The sequence below is a fragment of the Canis lupus genome, chromosome 25 (assembly GCF_048164855.1).
Source record: "Canis lupus baileyi chromosome 25, mCanLup2.hap1, whole genome shotgun sequence".
Lineage (NCBI taxonomy): Eukaryota > Metazoa > Chordata > Mammalia > Carnivora > Canidae > Canis > Canis lupus.
The window spans coordinates 2925269-2941796 of record NC_132862.1 but is presented as its reverse complement, the minus strand read 5'-3'; the positions used below and the strand labels follow the sequence as shown (position 1 = coordinate 2941796).

Genomic DNA, 16528 nt, shown 5'->3' with positions numbered 1-16528 from the left:
GAGGATCAGGGTGGAGGAACCAGAAAGAAACCCCCTGTAGTGGTATGGAATCCTGCATTTGAACCCCAGGCTCTGCTACTTACTGGGTGACCTTGGGCAAGTTATTTAACCTCTCCCAGCATCAGTTTCTGTTTCTTTTCTTTCTTTCTTTTTCTTTCTTTCTCCTTCCTTCCTTCCTTCCTTCCTTCCTTCCTTCCTTCCTTCCTTCCCTCCCTCCCTCCCTCCCTCCTCCCTCCCTCCCTCCCTCTCTCTCTCTCTCTCTCTCTCTCTCTCTCTTTCTTTCTTTCTTTCTTTCTTTCTTTCTTCTTGTTTCAGAGAGAGAGAGAGAAAGAGAGAGCCAGCATGAGTGGGGTGAAGTGGGGGGGAGAGGGAGAGGGAAAGGAGACTCCCTGCTGACCAGAGAGTCCCACACCAGGCTAATCCCAAGACCCTGGGATCATGACCTGAGCCACCCAGGTGCCTGCGGCGTCAGTTTCTTTATCTGCCTTCTAGTATCGATCGTTATCAGGCTTAAATTTTTTGAAAAAGATTTTATTTATTTATCCATGAGGGACACAGAGAGGGAGGCAGAGACACAGGCAGAGGGAGAAGCAGGCTCCCTGGGGGGAACCTGCTGTGGGGCTGAATCCCAGGACCCTGGGGTCATGACCTGAGCCAAAGGCAGATGCTCACCCGGGGGGCCACCCGGGCGCCCCCAGGTTTGAATCAATTCATATGCATAAAGCGCTTAGAATCCTGCTCTTTACCTTGCGCTCCACGAATGGTACCTATTGTTATGTTGAGAGAGAAGGTGTGTGTTAGGAAAAGGAGCATCTTGGTCCTCGAGTAACTCGGCTGTGTGTGGGGTGGGGCTTGCGGGGTTCTGGGGGCGCTCAGAAAACAAGGGGTAAACCTCGGCCTGCCCCGGGCTTGCCATCTGGGCGGAAAAGCAGAAGGGACGCGGCACTAAAAATGCACTCATTCGTGTAGGGCTTTACATTCCGCAAAGACCTCTGGTGGGAATTCTCTCTCGTGAGCCTCACAACAGCGCCCCATTCATAGAGGAGAACATCGGAAAGGGTGAGTGACGTCAGGAGGCTCCCACGGGTGGGGGGCAACGGCGGAGTGAGGCGCCCTGGGGGCTGTCCCCAGGTGGGCCGCGGCAGCCCGCCGGGCGCTCCTCTCGCCGGCGCCCCGGGCCGGGAGGCTGCTCCGCGCACTGCGCAAGCCGAGGCCTGGCGGTGCCTCCAGCGCCCGCCTCCCGCCCGCCTCCGACGGCCCGAGGGCTCCGCGCCGATGACTCCGCTCGGCCTCGGGGGGCGACCGAGAGCCCGCGGCCCGGCCCGGCCCGCCTCCCGCCTCCCGCCTCCCGCCTCCCGCCTCCCGCCTCGTCTCTATGGCGGAAGTGCGGGCCCGGCGGCGCCCGAGGAGCTCGCGGCGGGGAGTGGGCCCGTCCGCCCCGCCGTCCCGTCCCCGCCGAGGCCCCGCGGCCGGCAGGTGACCCGCGACTCGGGAGGGCCGTGCGCGCGGCCGGGCCGGGCGGTGATCGCGCACCTGCCGGGGGCCCCGGGGCGAGGGGGGGGCCGGGGGGCGGGGGAGGGGCGGGGGGAGCCTCCGGGGAGCGGGGGGGGGGAGCGGGGGACAGGGGTGAGCGGGGAAGGAGCCGGGGGGCAGGGGAGGGGCGGGGGGAGCCGCCGGGGAGCAGGGGGGAGCGGGGAAGGGGCCGGGGACAGGGGTGAGCGGGTAGGGGCCGGGGGACAGGGGAGGGGCGGGGGGGAGCCTCCGGGGAGCAGGGGGGAGCGGGGAGGGGGCCGGGGGGGCAGGGGAGGGGCGGGGAGGGGGCCGGGGGGGGCAGGGGAGGGGCGGGGAGGGGCGGGGGGAGCCGCCAGGGGGCGGGGAGGGGCGGTGGGGAGCCGCCGGGGAGCAGGGGGAAGCGGGGAAGAGGCGGGGGGGCGGGGGGAGCCGCCAGGGGGCGGGGAGGGGCGGGGTGGGGAGCCGCCGGGGAGCAGGGGAGCGGGGGTCGGGGAGGGGCGGGGGAGCGGGGGGGGCCCCTGCCGAGGGGCGGGGGACAGGGGTGAGCGGGGAAGAGGCAGGGGAGGGGCGGGGGGAGCCTCCGGGGAGCAGGGGGGAGCGGGGAGGGGGCCGGGGGGGCAGGGGAGGGGCGGGGAGGGGGCCGGGGGGGGCAGGGGAGGGGCGGGGAGGGGCGGGGGGAGCCGCCAGGGGGCGGGGAGGGGCGGTGGGGAGCCGCCGGGGAGCAGGGGGAAGCGGGGAAGAGGCGGGGGGGCGGGGGGAGCCGCCAGGGGGCGGGGAGGGGCGGGGTGGGGAGCCGCCGGGGAGCAGGGGAGCGGGGGTCGGGGAGGGGCGGGGGAGCGGGGGGGGCCCCTGCCGAGGGGCGGGGGACAGGGGTGAGCGGGGAAGAGGCAGGGGAGGGGCGGGGGGAGCCGCCGGGGAGCAGGGGGGAGCGGGGAGGGGGCCGGGGGGGCAGGGGAGGGGCGGGGAGGGGGCCGGGGGGGGCAGGGGAGGGGCGGGGAGGAGCCGGGGGGGAGCAGGGGGGAGCGGGGAAGGGGCCGGGGACAGGGGTGAGCGGGTAGGGGCCGGGGGACAGGGGAGGGGCGGGGGGAGCCTCCGGGGAGCAGGGGGGAGCGGGGAAGGGGCAGGGGAGGGGCGGGGAGGAGCCAGGGGGGAGCGGGGAGGGGGGCGGGGAGGGGCGGGGGAGCCGCCAGGGGGCGGGGAGGGGCGGTGGGGAGCCGCCGGGGAGCAGGGGGAAGCGGGGAAGAGGCGGGGGGGCGGGGGGAGCCGCCAGGGGGCGGGGAGGGGCGGGGTGGGGAGCCGCCGGGGAGCAGGGGAGCGGGGGTCGGGGAGGGGCAGGGGAGCGGGGGGGGGGGGCCCTGCCGAGGGGCGGGGGACAGGGGTGAGCGGGGAAGAGGCAGGGGAGGGGCGGGGGGAGCCGCCGGGAGCAGGGGGGATCGGGGAGGGGGCCGGAGGGGCAGGGAAGAGGCGGGGGGGCGGGGGGAGCCGCTGGGGTGCAGGGGAGCGGGGGTCGGGGAGGGGCGGGGGGGGGCAGCTGCCGAGGGGCGGGGGGGCGGGGAGGGAGCCGCCGGGGGGCGGGGGGGGGGCCGGCGGGGGCTGTGGTCGCGCTCCCGCCGGGAGCCCCGGGGGCGGGGGGGGGGGGCGAGGGGGCCGGAGGGAGCCTCCCGAGGGCGGGGGGTGGGTGCAGCTCCTGCCGTCCGCCCCCTGCCCCCTTCCCTGCGCGGCTCGCGGGCGCTCCCCGGGCATCCCTCCCCCCCTCCCCGTTGGAGGGAGCCAGGGGACCCGCGCAAGGCCCTCCCTGCGCCCGCGGCCCTCCCTGCGGCCCCCGCCCCGCGTCCGACGCCGACGCCGAGCCTTCTGTGTTTGCTCCTAGGCCACCCCCTGCGCTCAGTCGGGGCGCACCTGCCGAGGGGACACCTGCGCGCGGGGAGCAGCCGGGACCTGGTCCGCGCCGGAGGGACCCGCGCTCGGCCTGTTCGGGTAAGTGGGCGTGGGGCTGCGCTGGCTGCAGCCTGGCCCTGTGCTCCACCTGGCCTGGCGGTGGGGGTGGGGGGAGGGGCCGCACGAGCTCAGGCCAGGGGTGGTTTGCTGCGGGGTTGGTGGGGTCGGTCAGTACCGACTTCCTGGAGGAGGTGTGAGAATGGGGGAAGGCCCAGGGCGAGGGGCCGAAGTAAGTGGCCTGGGTGAAGGTTTGTGGGGGACACCGGAAGCAGGGGCAGCTGGGCCAGGGCTGGGAGCCTCGCTGGGGGGGGGCCTGTTTAGGGAAATCTTACTAGAGGGCAGAAGTGAGCAGGAGAGCAGGAGTCCCGAGCGCCGGCCATACCAGCCCAGCAGCCCCTGGAGGACCTGGAGCCTCTGGGTCACGCTGAGTCATCAAGCCGATGCTTTGTACTAGGTCCCAGGCACCGGGCTCCCAGGGATGAGTAGGGTCCAGTCCTCGCCCTGGAGGATGTGTCTGTCTAGTGGGAGGGCCAGGACGGGAGCACGCGGTGAAGAGAGGTGACGAGAGGACTGCCGGGACAGGGAGGCCCGGGCCGGTACCGGGCGGGAGGCAGAGCCAGCTGGACCTCGGGCCGTGCGGAGGCTGCCTCGTGGTCACTGCTGAGCGCCGCTGTTGAGTGGAGATTGAGACGAGCTGAAATACACCTGGAGGAAGCTGCCAGATAAGATGTGGCGGCCAGCGGCCAGCTGGCGTGGGTGTGGGGCCCGGGGACCTCTACCCTGTGGTAGGAGTGGGCGGTGATGGTCCAGGTACCTGAAAGGCCCATTAGTGGAAAGGGGGTGAACCTTACTCTGTGTGGCTCCTCGAATCAAAACTACGGCCAGGGGATCCCTGGGTGGCGCAGCGGTTTAGCACCTGCCTTTGGCCCAGGGCGCGATCCTGGAGACCCGGGATCAAATCCCACATCGGGCTCCCGGTGCAGGGAGCCTGCTCCTCTCTCTGCCTATGTCTCTGCCTCTCGCTCTCTCTCTCTCTGTGTGACTATCATAAATTAAAAAAAAAAAAAAAAAAAAAAAAAAAAAAACTACGGCCAGCCGTGTGAAGCGCTGCAGGTGGCTTCCTCCTGTACAAGGAATGGCTGAGCAGAGCGGTCTCAGAATGGGACGGTGCGCTGGGACGGGTGGTGAGCTCCCCGTCAGGGCAGGTTTGTAAGCTGAACACTCGGCAAGAAATTCGACTGTTTTCCTCCTCCTTTGGGGCTCATATTCAGTTGTTTACCAAGGCCTGGTTCTCAGGTGTGTTCTGGCCTTCGCCCTCGGCCCACCAGTTCTGTGTCATAGCCTGTGTCCCCTCAGCCACCGTGATCGTAACGAATTATAGTGGCGGAGGATACTTAGTGTTTCCTACTTGCCAGGTACTGCTTTAAAACTGCTTTGCAGGGGCTAATCCCTGGGACAGTCCTTTCAGGGTAGCTTTTATAGATCCCGTGTATATAGATTTGGGAAACTGAGGCACATGGGAGTTAAGTAGCTTGTCCAAGATCACACAGTGAGCCAGTGGCAGAGCCGGGCCATCTAGCTTTAGAGTCACTGTTCTTAACCACTATTCTGGTGTGTTTTATATACGTGATTTTATTTGATCCCCACAAGAATCTGTATTTACAGGTAAAGCACACGTAGAGAGGGTGAGTGATTTTCGTGAGGTCACAGAGCTAGGTACAGAGGAGCTAGGGTTCCACCCGGGACCATTGGACATGACCCCCCCCCCCCACTCTGCACTTCACTGCCCCGCGTCCCACGGCGCTGCGTCTGTAACTCCCTCCTGATGCGGCTTCCAGCTGGACCTCTTCTTGCCCAGCCCTTCTGCCTTAAATCTAAAAGTTTTTACCCTGGAGGCTGTGGCTGGCCCTGGCACCGGGTGAGATTTGGGGTGTGTGCGTGTCAGTCAGGTGTTAGAGCCCTGTCTTCATAGTTTTTACTGATTTCTCCAAGCAGTTTCTGGCCGCAAAATAGTTGAGAGCCATCCTTCGCCTTGTGTCCTGAGTTAACTTTCTGACACGCAGATCTGATCTTGGCACAGCAGGGCATTGACCCTCCACCGCCCTCAGCAGGGTCCGGATGCCTTAACCCGGTCATCCAAGGCCCAGGCAGTCAGGCTCCAGGCTTCCTTTTCCTTGTCCTCCCGCCTTGTGCTCTGGCCGCTCAGGTAACATTACCTGCCTCACTCTAGCGCTGCGGCTTCTCAGGGGCAGGGGCCCTGCTTGCCTCGAACGGCCAGTGCCTGACGGCTGCTGCACGGGGACCGTTTGCCGTCCGCTGCGCTGGACGCCCTACTGAAGTCAAGCCTTTGCTGTTGTTTGCCGGTAGCTTTGGAGCTCCCTTCCCCTTCTCCTCCCACGAGCCTTCCGATAGTAGGCCTTGTCGGGATGCAGAGAAGGGCCAGCAGAGGCAGAGGCTGGCTGGGCCGGGAGGAAGTGGACAGGTAACCTGTGGGTCAGTGAGAAGGTGTGAGCTCTCTGACCTGGCTGCTCTTGCAGGGTGGCCCCTGGCCGGGGTGAAGCTCCCCGTCTCGGTTCCCGTCCCCCGCCCTGGTGTGGGCTGCTGGCCTCAGGATGAACTGTCGCTCGGAGGTGCTGGAGGTGTCGGTGGAGGGGCGGCAGGTGGAGGAGGCCATGCTGGCCGTGCTGCACACAGTGCTGCTGCACCGTAGCACAGGCAAGTTCCACTACAAGAAGGAGGGCACCTACTCCATTGGCACCGTGGGCACCCAGGATGTGGACTGTGACTTCATTGACTTCACCTACGTGCGCGTCTCCTCCGAGGAGCTGGACCGTGCCCTGCGCAAGGTTGTGGGCGAATTCAAGGTAGGGGTGCAGCCCGGCGGCTGGCAGGGGGTCCTCAGGCCAGCCGAGCCTCCCTGGGTGCTCAGGTCAGGCTCTCCCGTCCCAGGGAACAGGGCGTTCAGCGCTCCCTGCGGGGAGGATGGCTGTGGGCGGCATGGCGAAGAGGCTGGTCCAACCTGCCAGGGCAGGGGAGCAGGAGGGCCCTGCAGCAGTGATGTGGGGGGCCCTACGGTGATCGTTGCCCCCATGGGCCGGGCCTTCCGTCTGCTCCTCTTCCCTTCAGCCATCTGGGTCTCCCCCGGGAGATCCCCTGAGCAGGAGGCTTGCTGGGCTCAGGTGACAGCCCTGTGGTGGCCCGTGGGCCGAGTGGCACAGGTTTGCATGTGCCCGCCCCTGTGGGCCTGGAGGAGGGTGCGAGGGACACTGCTGCTGTGGGTGCTGGTCACCTCCGGCGGTGTGAGGCTGATTTTTTATTGGGTTTTCATGCAGGGTTGCAGGGTTGCACTGTTCCCGTGAGGGGCTGTTTTAAATTCTAGAGTGCGGGCATTTTTGTAAGGTGCCGTCTGTGAGCTCATGGCTGACTCCACTCCCCAAACGTTTGGAGAGTCCTACGTGGTGCTGGCAGCATGTGCTCACGGCGGGACGTGGACCCTGCCAGGCCCCGGGTCCCCCGCCCAGTCCCTCGGAGACCAGAAAGGGTAGGTTCACAGGAGTCTCTGAGTCCTTGAAGGGCGGCCGTGCTAGTCGCTGTCTGTCCGCTGGACGCCTTGTAAGAGGCCCGTAGGTACGATGGCTAAGAGCCTGGAGGCTGGAGCCCGAGTGTGTGACCTTGGACAGGTGACCTCACCTCCCGGCCTCGGGGTCTCTGGGTGAGGTTGGACTGATAATGGCACCTGCCTCAGAGGCGAAGACACTAGGAGGGTCAGGTGAGCCGAGCACGTCAAGTGGTCAAGTGCAAGTGCGTGAACCAGCTGGGCCCGCAGTTAGCATTCCAGGGGGTTGGCGTTAGGACCAGCTGAGGTCCGGGGCCTCACTTTGTCCACAGAGGAGAGAACTAATTCCTTGGTGGACAGTTCAGGACTTGAGGGAAGCATCTCTACCCTCCGAGCTGGCCCCAACTCCCATGGAAAGGCGCTGCAGGGGCCTGGCTGCCCTAGGAGGAGGAATGGGGCCCCCACCCCTGGAGTGAGGGGATAGCCCGAATTACTGGGTGCGGTGCTCTCGTTTGCTTCCAGAGGAGAAGACGGAGAAGCCAGGTCTGCTCTGTTCTTCCCTTCCCCCTTCGTTTTTTTTTTTTTTTTTTTTTTTTACGATATTATCTATTCACAAGAGACAGAGAGAGAGAGAGAGAGAGGCAGAGACACAGGCAGAGGGAGAAGCAGGCTCCATGCAGGGAGCCCGACCTGTGACTGGATCCTGGGTCTTCGGGATCAGGCCCTGGGCTGAAGGTGGCCCTAAACCACTGAGCCACCTGGGCTGCCCTCCCTTCCCCCTTTTATTCCTGGTTCCCTCCCTCCCTCTCTCCCTCTCTCCCTCCTTCCCTCCCTCCCTCCTTCTCTTCCTTCCTATTTATTTGAGATAGAGAGAAGCAGACTCTGTTGAGCAGGGATTGCTCCCTCCCCACCACAGGCTTTAATCCCAAGGACCCTGGGATCATAACCTGAGCCAAAGGTAGATGCTAAACCGACTGAGCCACCCAGGCGCCCCTTAGTTTCCTTTTTTCTAGTTAAGGATCATGGGGCTTTTATTTTTTTTTTAAAGATTTTACCTCTTTATTCCTGAGAGACACACAAAGAAAGGTGGGAGAGAGAGACAGAGGCAGAGACACAGGCAGAGGGAGAAGCAGGCTCCATGCAGGGAGCTGGACGTGGGACTCGATCCCAGGACCCCGGGGTCAAGACCTGGGCCGAAGGCAGGTGCTCAACCGCTGGGCCGCCCAGGCGCCCCTAGAATCATGAGGCTTTAATCTCCTCTTCCGATTTTCTTGAGAGAGATTTTGTTGGTTTGCTTGGAGCACTCGAGTTTAGGCCGACGGTTTGCTGTGTCACTTCACAGGAGTCCTTTGTCCTCTGGAGGTCTCATTCCCTGCCTCCCTGAAGGACAAATAAAGCTAGGAGAGCCTCATTCCCTGGGGTGTAGGAAGCAGGCGCTCCCAGGGACCCAGCTTCTCCGAGGCCTTGGCCTGCTCATCTGTTACCCCTCCTTCCCCAGGACGCGCTGCGCAACTCTGGGGGTGATGGGCTGGGGCAGATGTCCCTGGAGTTCTACCAGAAGAAGAAGTCTCGCTGGCCTTTCTCCGACGAATGCATCCCCTGGGAAGTGTGGACAGTCAAGGTGCACGTGGTAGCCCTGGCCACAGAGCAGGAGCGGCAGATCTGCCGGGAGAAGGTGGGCGAGAAGCTCTGTGAGAAGGTCATCAACATTGTGGAGGTGATGAACAGGCACGAATACCTGCCCAAGATGCCCACGCAGTCGGAGGTGGACAACGTGTTCGACACGGGCTTGCGGGATGTGCAGCCCTACCTCTACAAGATTTCCTTCCAGATTACTGATGCTCTAGGCACGTCGGTCACCACCACCATGCGCAGGCTCATCAAAGACACCCTGGCCCTCTAGGCCTACGGGGGCCATGGGCTCTCCTGGATGGCTTGCAGACCTGGGCTTCTGGGGATCGTACTGTTGGGCCCTTGGGGCTCTGGAACCTGCTCCAGGTCCTTGAGGAGACTTGGAATGGCCACCCCTGGCTTCCTTGTTCTGCGGTGGCCAATCTTTGGTCATCCCTCTAACCTTGGCTAATGGTCAAGTCTGGGCTTCACTGTCCCTCTAGGGCCCTATTGGGGGGTCTCCCTTCCTCTACTGTATGGAAGAGCCATCGCTAGGATGCTGAATAAAGTTGAGAATGTGTTTAGCTGAGCCGTCTCTCCCTTGGCTTGTGTTCTGTCCTGGAACATCAACACTTTGTGGCGGACCTGCGAGGATATAGGTGTGTGTTAAGGCATTATTCCACCATGAAGGGGGGGATGGGAGAGGTTAAAGCTGACCAATTCTGTACCTTGTTGGACATTCACATAAGCCCGTGTTAACCACCCAGGTGTCACTGCGGTCAGTCCTATGAATGATGACACATCTGGAGCTGTTACTTTTGGATAGGATTGCTGTTTCTTCTCGCTTCCTCGGGAAACTGTAACATCCCTGCCCTTTTATTATCTGGTCCTGTTTGACGATGGCTTCAGAGAGAATCTTCTCTGCCTTCATAGAGCACATACAGCTCCCCATGTGCACCAGAAAGCCCATCGAAAAAAAAATTTTTTTGACGCCCAGGTGGCTCAGCGGTTGAGCGTCTGTCTGCCTTCAGCCCAGGGTGTGATCCTGGGGTCCCGGGATCGAGTCCCACGTCGGGCTCCCTGCATGGAGCCTGCTTCTCCCTCTGCCTGTGTCTCTGTCTCCCTCTCTCTCTGTGTCTCTCATGAATAAATAAATAAGATCTTTAAAAAAAAAATAAAATTATTTTCTTCTTAATGTATCATGAGAGACCCACAGAGAGGCAGAGACGTAGGCAGAGGGAGAAGCAGGCTGCCTGACGGGAGCCCGATGTGGGACTCGATCCCAGGACCCCAGGATCATGACCTGAGGCGAAGGCAGACCTCCAACCACTGAGCCACCCAGGTGCCCCCACCAGAAAGCTCAGTTAATTGGGGGTTTCCTTCTCTGGAGAGAGATTGGCCCACTTGAGATGGGTGTCTGATGACACTTCCTCCAGGTCAGGCTGGCCCTTGCCGGTTGTTAGGACACTGCTGTAACACTCATTTCTGCACTTGAGCATACTCCAAATCCGTGAACTCCTCCTTGTGTACTTCTTACTGATTTATTCTCTAATTTATCATACTTTTTGGCTGTATATGGGCAGTTCCACCCGGCTAAATGGGGTGGGGGGTGGCGGGGTCGTGCCCGTGGTCCTGGAGCCAGGTAGGTAGCCGGGACGGCCAGGAGTGTCTGCAGATCTCTCCCATTCCAAGCCACCTAGGCCCTGTGCTAGTTCACAACAGATCTTGTGAAGTCTTGCCCTTGATCTCTGGGGCATTGGGAGAACTCAGGAGGTTCTCAGGGCTTTGGAGATGGGGAAGGCCACTTCCCAACAAGTCCTTGATGGTGTGTAATCCCTACCTGGCCTGCTGCAGTCTGGGGATCATCTTTTCCTCCAAGCTGGCCATCAGCTAATCCCTCCTGAGTGGTTGGTTGGCTGATAGAGCTGTTTGTTGGCCATCACTTTGTTTTTGAAGAGAGAGCTCAAGGTTGCTGCCTTTCAGGAGGGTCTTCCCTCCATCTCAGCTTTTTGAGACTCTTACTTTCCTGCAGCCAGACTCTGCTCCACCTGCACGACCCCAGCTTCACGGTGGGACACCCACCTGGCAGTGAGGTCCCCTTGGTGGACAGGACTGGAACCTTTCCGTTCCTTTTGGCATTATGACTTCCCAGACGTAGGGGACTGGTTTACTCAAGGTGGGAACAGGACCCCTGGTGACTCAAATCCACTTTCTCATCTGGACCTCGGGCCTGAGCAAAGAAATGAGGGGTGAGGGGTGGGGGGTGGGATTAGGACTTGAAGTTCCCCTCCCCTCCATCTCCCCTTGCTGCCGTCCCAAGGAGGCATTAACCTGCTTGTGCAACTCCAAGGGGCTCCCAGGAGGACTGATGGAGGAGTAAGGATGTGCACCCCTTAGGTCCTGGAGGCTGCTCCTTTGCCTCCTGTTCCTGGGCCACCTGGCAGTATGGGCCTTTGGCTCCAGGACGCCCCAAATCCTTGCTTGTCTTGTGTCTTGCTTAGTGGGGCAGCACTCCAGCACTCTGAACGGCTTTTTTCAGGGTTCTGAGGGTGGTGCTCTCTTGACTTCCTTTGCCAAGGGACAGGGAAAGCCTTGGGGACCGGACCCCGGTTTGGCTGGTTGGGTGCACGGGCAGGATTCTCACGCGTGGGTGTGGAGGCCTTCGGGACAAGAAGGAGCCTGGGCCATAGTCCCCACCGGAGGAGCCAGAGCGCTCTGCGCGCAGGGTGGGAGCCACGGCGCCTGGGATCCGCCCCTCGGGGACCTCCCTGCGCAGCAGCCGAGGCCCGCCCGCCGGCTTGGGCTCCCGCACATCTGGCCCTCCCCGCGCACATCTGGCCAGCCGGCGCCTTAGCATGAACGGCTCCCGGGCGGGCGCTGCGGCCCCAGCCACCTGGCTGAGCTCCTGCTGCAACCAGTCGGGGGGGACGCCGGAGCCCCCGGAGGGGCCGCGCGTCGTGCAGGCGGCCGTGCTAGGCGTGCTGTCGCTGCTGGTGCTCTGCGGGGTCCTGTTCCTGGGCGGTGGCCTCCTCCTCCGGGCCCAGGGCCTGACGGCCTCGCTGGCCCGAGAGCGGCGCGCGTCCCGCGAGGCCGAGCCCGGCGGCGCCAGCGGAGGCGAGGACGACCCCTAGGGCCCTTGCGGCGGCCGCGACGCAGGTGAGCCGGCCGGTGGGGCTGTGCACCTGCAGCGGGTGGGGCCTGCAGCCCCCCAGGTGGGCCGGACCGAGGGAGTGGCGGGCGGGTGGGAGGACGCGTCTGCGGGCCGGGTGAGCTCTGCAGCCCTCCGAGCGCACCTACCCCGTGGGGCTCTGCTCCAGCCCCACCTGGCGCGCAGGACACGGGGACTCGGTGGCCCGCCCCCTGGCTTCTGCATCCTCCTCCTCCTCCCCTTCCTCAAGCTTGTCCCTAGAAGGGGGTTTGGGTAAGACTCCTCACTGTGGCCTCCCCTTAGAGGCAGGCGCGGGAGCGTGGGTCCTGTTTTTATGGCAGAGCCAGGGGCCTGGGTGACTCTGAGGGAGGGGGAGGGAGGGGTTGGCGGGGACCCCCTCCCCCAGCCCCTGACCCTGCGTGTGTGGAGGGGGGCAGGTGTGGCCCCAGCGAGGAGCCTTGTGGGGAAGGTGGTGGATGGCAAGCTTGCTGACAGCCGGGGGGCCTCAGAAGCACGTGGCCGGAGGAGGCTGGCGCTGAGGATTCCCAGCTGCGCCGGCTCCATCTGGCTCTCCCGCCCCTGACTCTCCAAGGACAAGAACCATCTGGAGTGAAGGGCCTGGGTGGCCTAAAGGCAAGGTAGTTCCAGGCCAAGGCCACCTTGGGTAGAGCCACGGCGCTTGGGAAGGGAAGCCCTCTGGGTCCCTCTCCTCTGCTCAGCGTCACACCGGTGGGCCCCTGGGACATTTCTGTGGGGCTCTTCTTCGGGGTCGCCTCTGACCCGTTGCTCGCCAAGGGCAGAGGCCAGGTCCCAGCTCCCCGGGGAGGCTGGTGAGGGGAAGGTGAGGGCACGCACAGGGTGCGGCCGAGCAGCTGTGAAGCTGACGAGGTGTGACCCCGGCACCGAGCAGCCCGGGGTTTAGCGCTAATCCCAGGCAGTTGTGCCGCGCTGGCTTCGCTGAGCTGTGGATTTCTCACCTCAGGGACGCCACTGCCACCCCCTTGGAGAGAGGGCTGGCCAGGGCAGTGAGGGGGGGCGGTGTGACTCCTCGTGCTGCTCCACAAGGGCAGCAGCTGGACCTGGGCGACACTGGCCACCTCCCCTTGCTATGTGCCCGAGCAGGGCTGAGAATGCCCTCTTTATTGCATCCGGGCTCATTCGCCCCCTTGCCTGGTACCATCCTGGTGTTCGTCTACCCCTTCTCCACCCTGTGCTCTCCTCTCCTTCCCCAGCTGGGCTACAGGAATTTCCATATCCACTGTGAACCCTTCATTTTGCAAATGGGGACGTTCAGAGAGAAGTGGCAGGCCCAAGTGAATGACAGCGCGAGAGCTGAACCCTGGGGCTCCCTATTCGGAGCTGGAGGGTCCAGCATCCCTGAGTGAGAAACCCCCCCCCCTTCGGTTACTCCTGCTCTGTCCTCCTTGGTTTCCCACCACTCCCCGAGATGCTGATACAAAATCCTCTCTCCGTGAAGGAAGGAACCTTCACATGCACACCCCCATTCGGCATATGGTTTCTGGGGCTGGAACCCCAAACCCCCACGTTACTGCCTCCTTCCCGACCCTTCTTCCCCAGTGGCCTCATTACATAGCCTTTTATTGCTGGGTACAACCTTCCAGCTGCTGGCAGCTGTTCCCCAGCCGGCTGGGCTCAGCTCTCGGGCACGATCCTGAGGCTGGGGGCAGGCTCCGAGGGTCGGCTGGAACATGTATCTGTGGAAGACACGCCAAGTGGACAGAGCAGAGGGATGGGAGGTGACGGTGATGACTTCTGGATCAGTTTGGATTCAAGTCTGGGTGCGGGGAGGGGGATGGAGAGCTCTGGTGGAGGAAGGGCTGTGTCCCAGTGGCATGTGTCTGCTGGAGGGGGGAGGTGTAGGCAGAGGCTTTCTTTATCCAACCTCCTGCCTCTGCTGTCCCTTCAGCTCAGCGCTTGGAGAGCCGGAGCCGTGGCCTGTGCCGGGGACCTCGGTGTTCCTGAGGGAAGATACTGAGATGTTTGCTAAGGAACTCTGACCCTGGCCAAGGCTGTCAGACTGAGTGGGGAGGGAAAAGATTCAGGAAATTGAGGAATGAGTGCTGCTGTCTTGCCATCTCTCAGGCCTCAGGTTGGAGTGACAGGTGGGGGAGTGGGTGTGGCCCGAGTGCCAAGGAGCAAGGCTGGGCATCGGGACCCCCAGCACGCTCCGTTGGCCTGCACTCCTGTGGCCCATGAGTTTCGGCATGAGGTGGAGAGGGCTGTCAGGCATTTATCCAGCGCATTCCTCGGCTCCCACGTGGTACAGCACCCTTTGCAGCAGAGACGGGGCCAGGAGGGGGGCTCTCTGTTACAGATTCTCGAGCCTTGCTCAGCCTCGCATGGTCTGTCTCGCAGAGAGCTTCGTCGCCAGCCTGCAGTGCCAGGGAACTCCTGCTACCTTTGGTCCCTGAGCCGTGCAGACGAGCCTGGGAGAAGGCTGGATTGTGGGGAGGCCTCCCCCTGGGATCCTTGCACTCAGCCCTGCCTCTGGTTTGCTCCCTTCAGCCTCCTGCTGTACCCGTGGACGTGGGCCTGGGAGGTCAGCGCTCCAGGAATGGGGGAGCCCCCTGAGCATCCGCTGCACGTCCGGGGCGCCGCGGTGGACATACATCCTGGATGCCCAGCGCAGCAGATGCTGGCCATGCCCCCCCGACTTGCAGGCCTCCGAGGACAGGAGTGCAGCCCCTGTCCCATCTCTGGTACCGGGCTGCTGTGGTCCGACAGGCCACTGACCTGTCCCAGCCGAGGGCTGTGGGTCAGTGTTGGCCATTTGCAGACGCCGGGTGCCCCAGCCCTCAGCCATGCCTTATCACTTCCCGTGGCTTGTTATTAAATACGTTGGTAATGCAAGTTCGGGGTACGCAGTCTATGTTTCCAGCTCTGGACGCTTGGCATCAGTGGCAGCGGCCTACGAATGCCACCCACCGTCCAGGTTGAACTGTTTCTAGCTGATCCTGAAAGAGCAAGCCCAGCCTCTCTGCCCCGGCCTCTCCTAGGGGTGGCTGCTGCCCTTCACACCCAGAGCCAGTCTCTCCAGGGCGGCCGGGAGGCTCATGCCAGCGCTCGGCTGCCCCCCTGTGGCCGGTGTGGGCGAGAACCCCACCCGCTGCCGCCGCTGTGTCGGGGTGTCAGTGCAGCCCTAACTCGGGGTGCTTTGAGATGACAGGGGGTTTTGTGAGCATGTGACCGACTTCTAGGCTGTAAAGCATCCCGAACCTCCGTCCCGTCATCTGTAAAATGGGGGCAACAGTGTCCTTGTGAGGATCAAACGGGTAATGCGCTTGTCCATAGATAAAAGGGTTTTTTTTTCTTTTTTAAAAAATATTTTATTTATTTATGAGAGACAGAGAGAGAGGGAGAGACACAGGCAGAAGGAAGCAGGCTCCACGCAGGGAGCCCGACGTGGGACTCGATCCCGGGACCCTAGGATCATGCCCTGAGCCAAAGGCAGATGCTCAACTGCTGAGCCACCCGGGTGTCCCAATAAAAGGTTTTCTACCTGGTAATTATCATGGGATGGTATCCCCCCTGCCTCCCCTCCCCCTGACCTGCCCATCCCCTCTGCCTCCCCACCCACCTGCCCATCCCCCTGGCTCCTCTACCCCCTCACCTGCCCATCCCCCCTGCACCCCCTGCCCCCGACCTGCCCATCCCCAGAGAACAGATGTAGAACTGGCCACCCTGTTCCTGGGAACACTTCAGTTCTTCATCTTTTCCCTGAGTGTTCACTGGATGGCTGACTGCTCTGTGCCAGGCACGCCCTGGGACCTGAGGGTGAGCAGGTGAATGACCCGGAGCCCTTGCCCTTGCCCTTGCGGAACTCCCAGTCCAGTAAAGAGCACTGCTCACCAAACTAAAGTTAAAATAGACAGTAAGTGGGGCACCCGGGTGGCTCAGCGGTTGAGCGTCCGCCTGCGGCCCAGGGTGTGATCCTGGAGACCCGGGATCGAGTCCCGCATCGGGCTCCCTGCAGGGAGCCTGCTTCTCCCTCTGCCTGTGTCTCTGCCATTCTGTCTCTCTGTAACTAAAATCTTAAAAAAAAAAAAAAATAAGTAGTGCCCAGCATCGACAGAGCCAAGAGCAGAGAGTGACCTGCCCATGGAGAAGGTGGTGTGCTGAATGGCCATGCACAGGGGTGAAGAAGGGGAAGAAGAGCGTTCTGGACAGAGGTGCGGAGGGTGTGGGGCTGGGGGTGCCCTATGAGCAGGGAAGGTAGAGCAGAGCGTGAAGGGAGCGGAGACCAGAGGGTGGTGGCTGCGGAGTAGAATTTCCCTGGAGGTAATGAGGCGGCTAGAGGGTTTCAAGCTGCGAACGGATGCGGTAAGATCTGGATCTCAGGGGATTGGGAGGAAAGTTGGTGGGCGGGAGCAGACTGGACAGGAAGGAGGCCGTCATCACAGCCCAGCAACGGAGTAGTGGCCTGGACTAGGGTGGAAAGCAAGGGGACAGATCCCAGGGACATTCGGGGTTCAGGCTTTGGCCACTAGTTGGATGTGAGGGATGAGGGGGAAGCAGGAGGGGAGGATCTGGCTCCTGCCCTGAATCACTGAGAGCCTGGAGACGCCTACCACCCACTCAAGTGACGTGATATCTGTTAGGACTTTTTTGGTCTGAATTTACCAGAAACCCAAATGATAGTTGGCTTGGGCAGCGGGAATTTATTGGGCCTTGTGACTGAAAAGCTTAGGGGTAGCTCTGGCCTCCGCCTGCTAGGACTCCAGTCTCAGAAGATGAGCAGCCTT

At 62.8% G+C, this 16528-nt stretch overlaps 2 protein-coding genes across 3 annotated transcripts; both read left to right on the top strand.

Annotated features, from left to right (window-relative positions):
• Window positions 1-1356: 1356 nt before the first annotated feature.
• Window positions 1357-9206, top strand: ATG101 (autophagy related 101). Of its 2 annotated transcripts, XM_072797835.1 has the most exons (4): window positions 1357-1476; window positions 3383-3489; window positions 5988-6314; window positions 8505-9206. In XM_072797835.1, exons 3-4 carry the CDS (start codon window positions 6063-6065, stop codon window positions 8907-8909), a joined length of 657 nt encoding a protein of 218 aa, XP_072653936.1. In that variant the 5' UTR covers window positions 1357-1476; window positions 3383-3489; window positions 5988-6062; the 3' UTR covers window positions 8910-9206. The 2 variants fall into 2 exon arrangements, with proteins under 2 accessions (XP_072653936.1, XP_072653937.1); XM_072797836.1 differs by lacking the exons at window positions 1357-1476; window positions 3383-3489 and adding an exon at window positions 5258-5368.
• Window positions 9207-11102: 1896 nt separating this feature from the next.
• On the top strand, window positions 11103-14636 carry SMIM41 (small integral membrane protein 41). Its single transcript, XM_072797837.1, has 2 exons — window positions 11103-11773; window positions 14292-14636. The coding sequence occupies exon 1, from the start codon at window positions 11473-11475 to the stop codon at window positions 11746-11748; it is 276 nt and encodes a 91-aa protein (XP_072653938.1). The 5' UTR covers window positions 11103-11472; the 3' UTR covers window positions 11749-11773; window positions 14292-14636.
• The last annotated feature ends 1892 nt before the right edge of the window (window positions 14637-16528 follow it).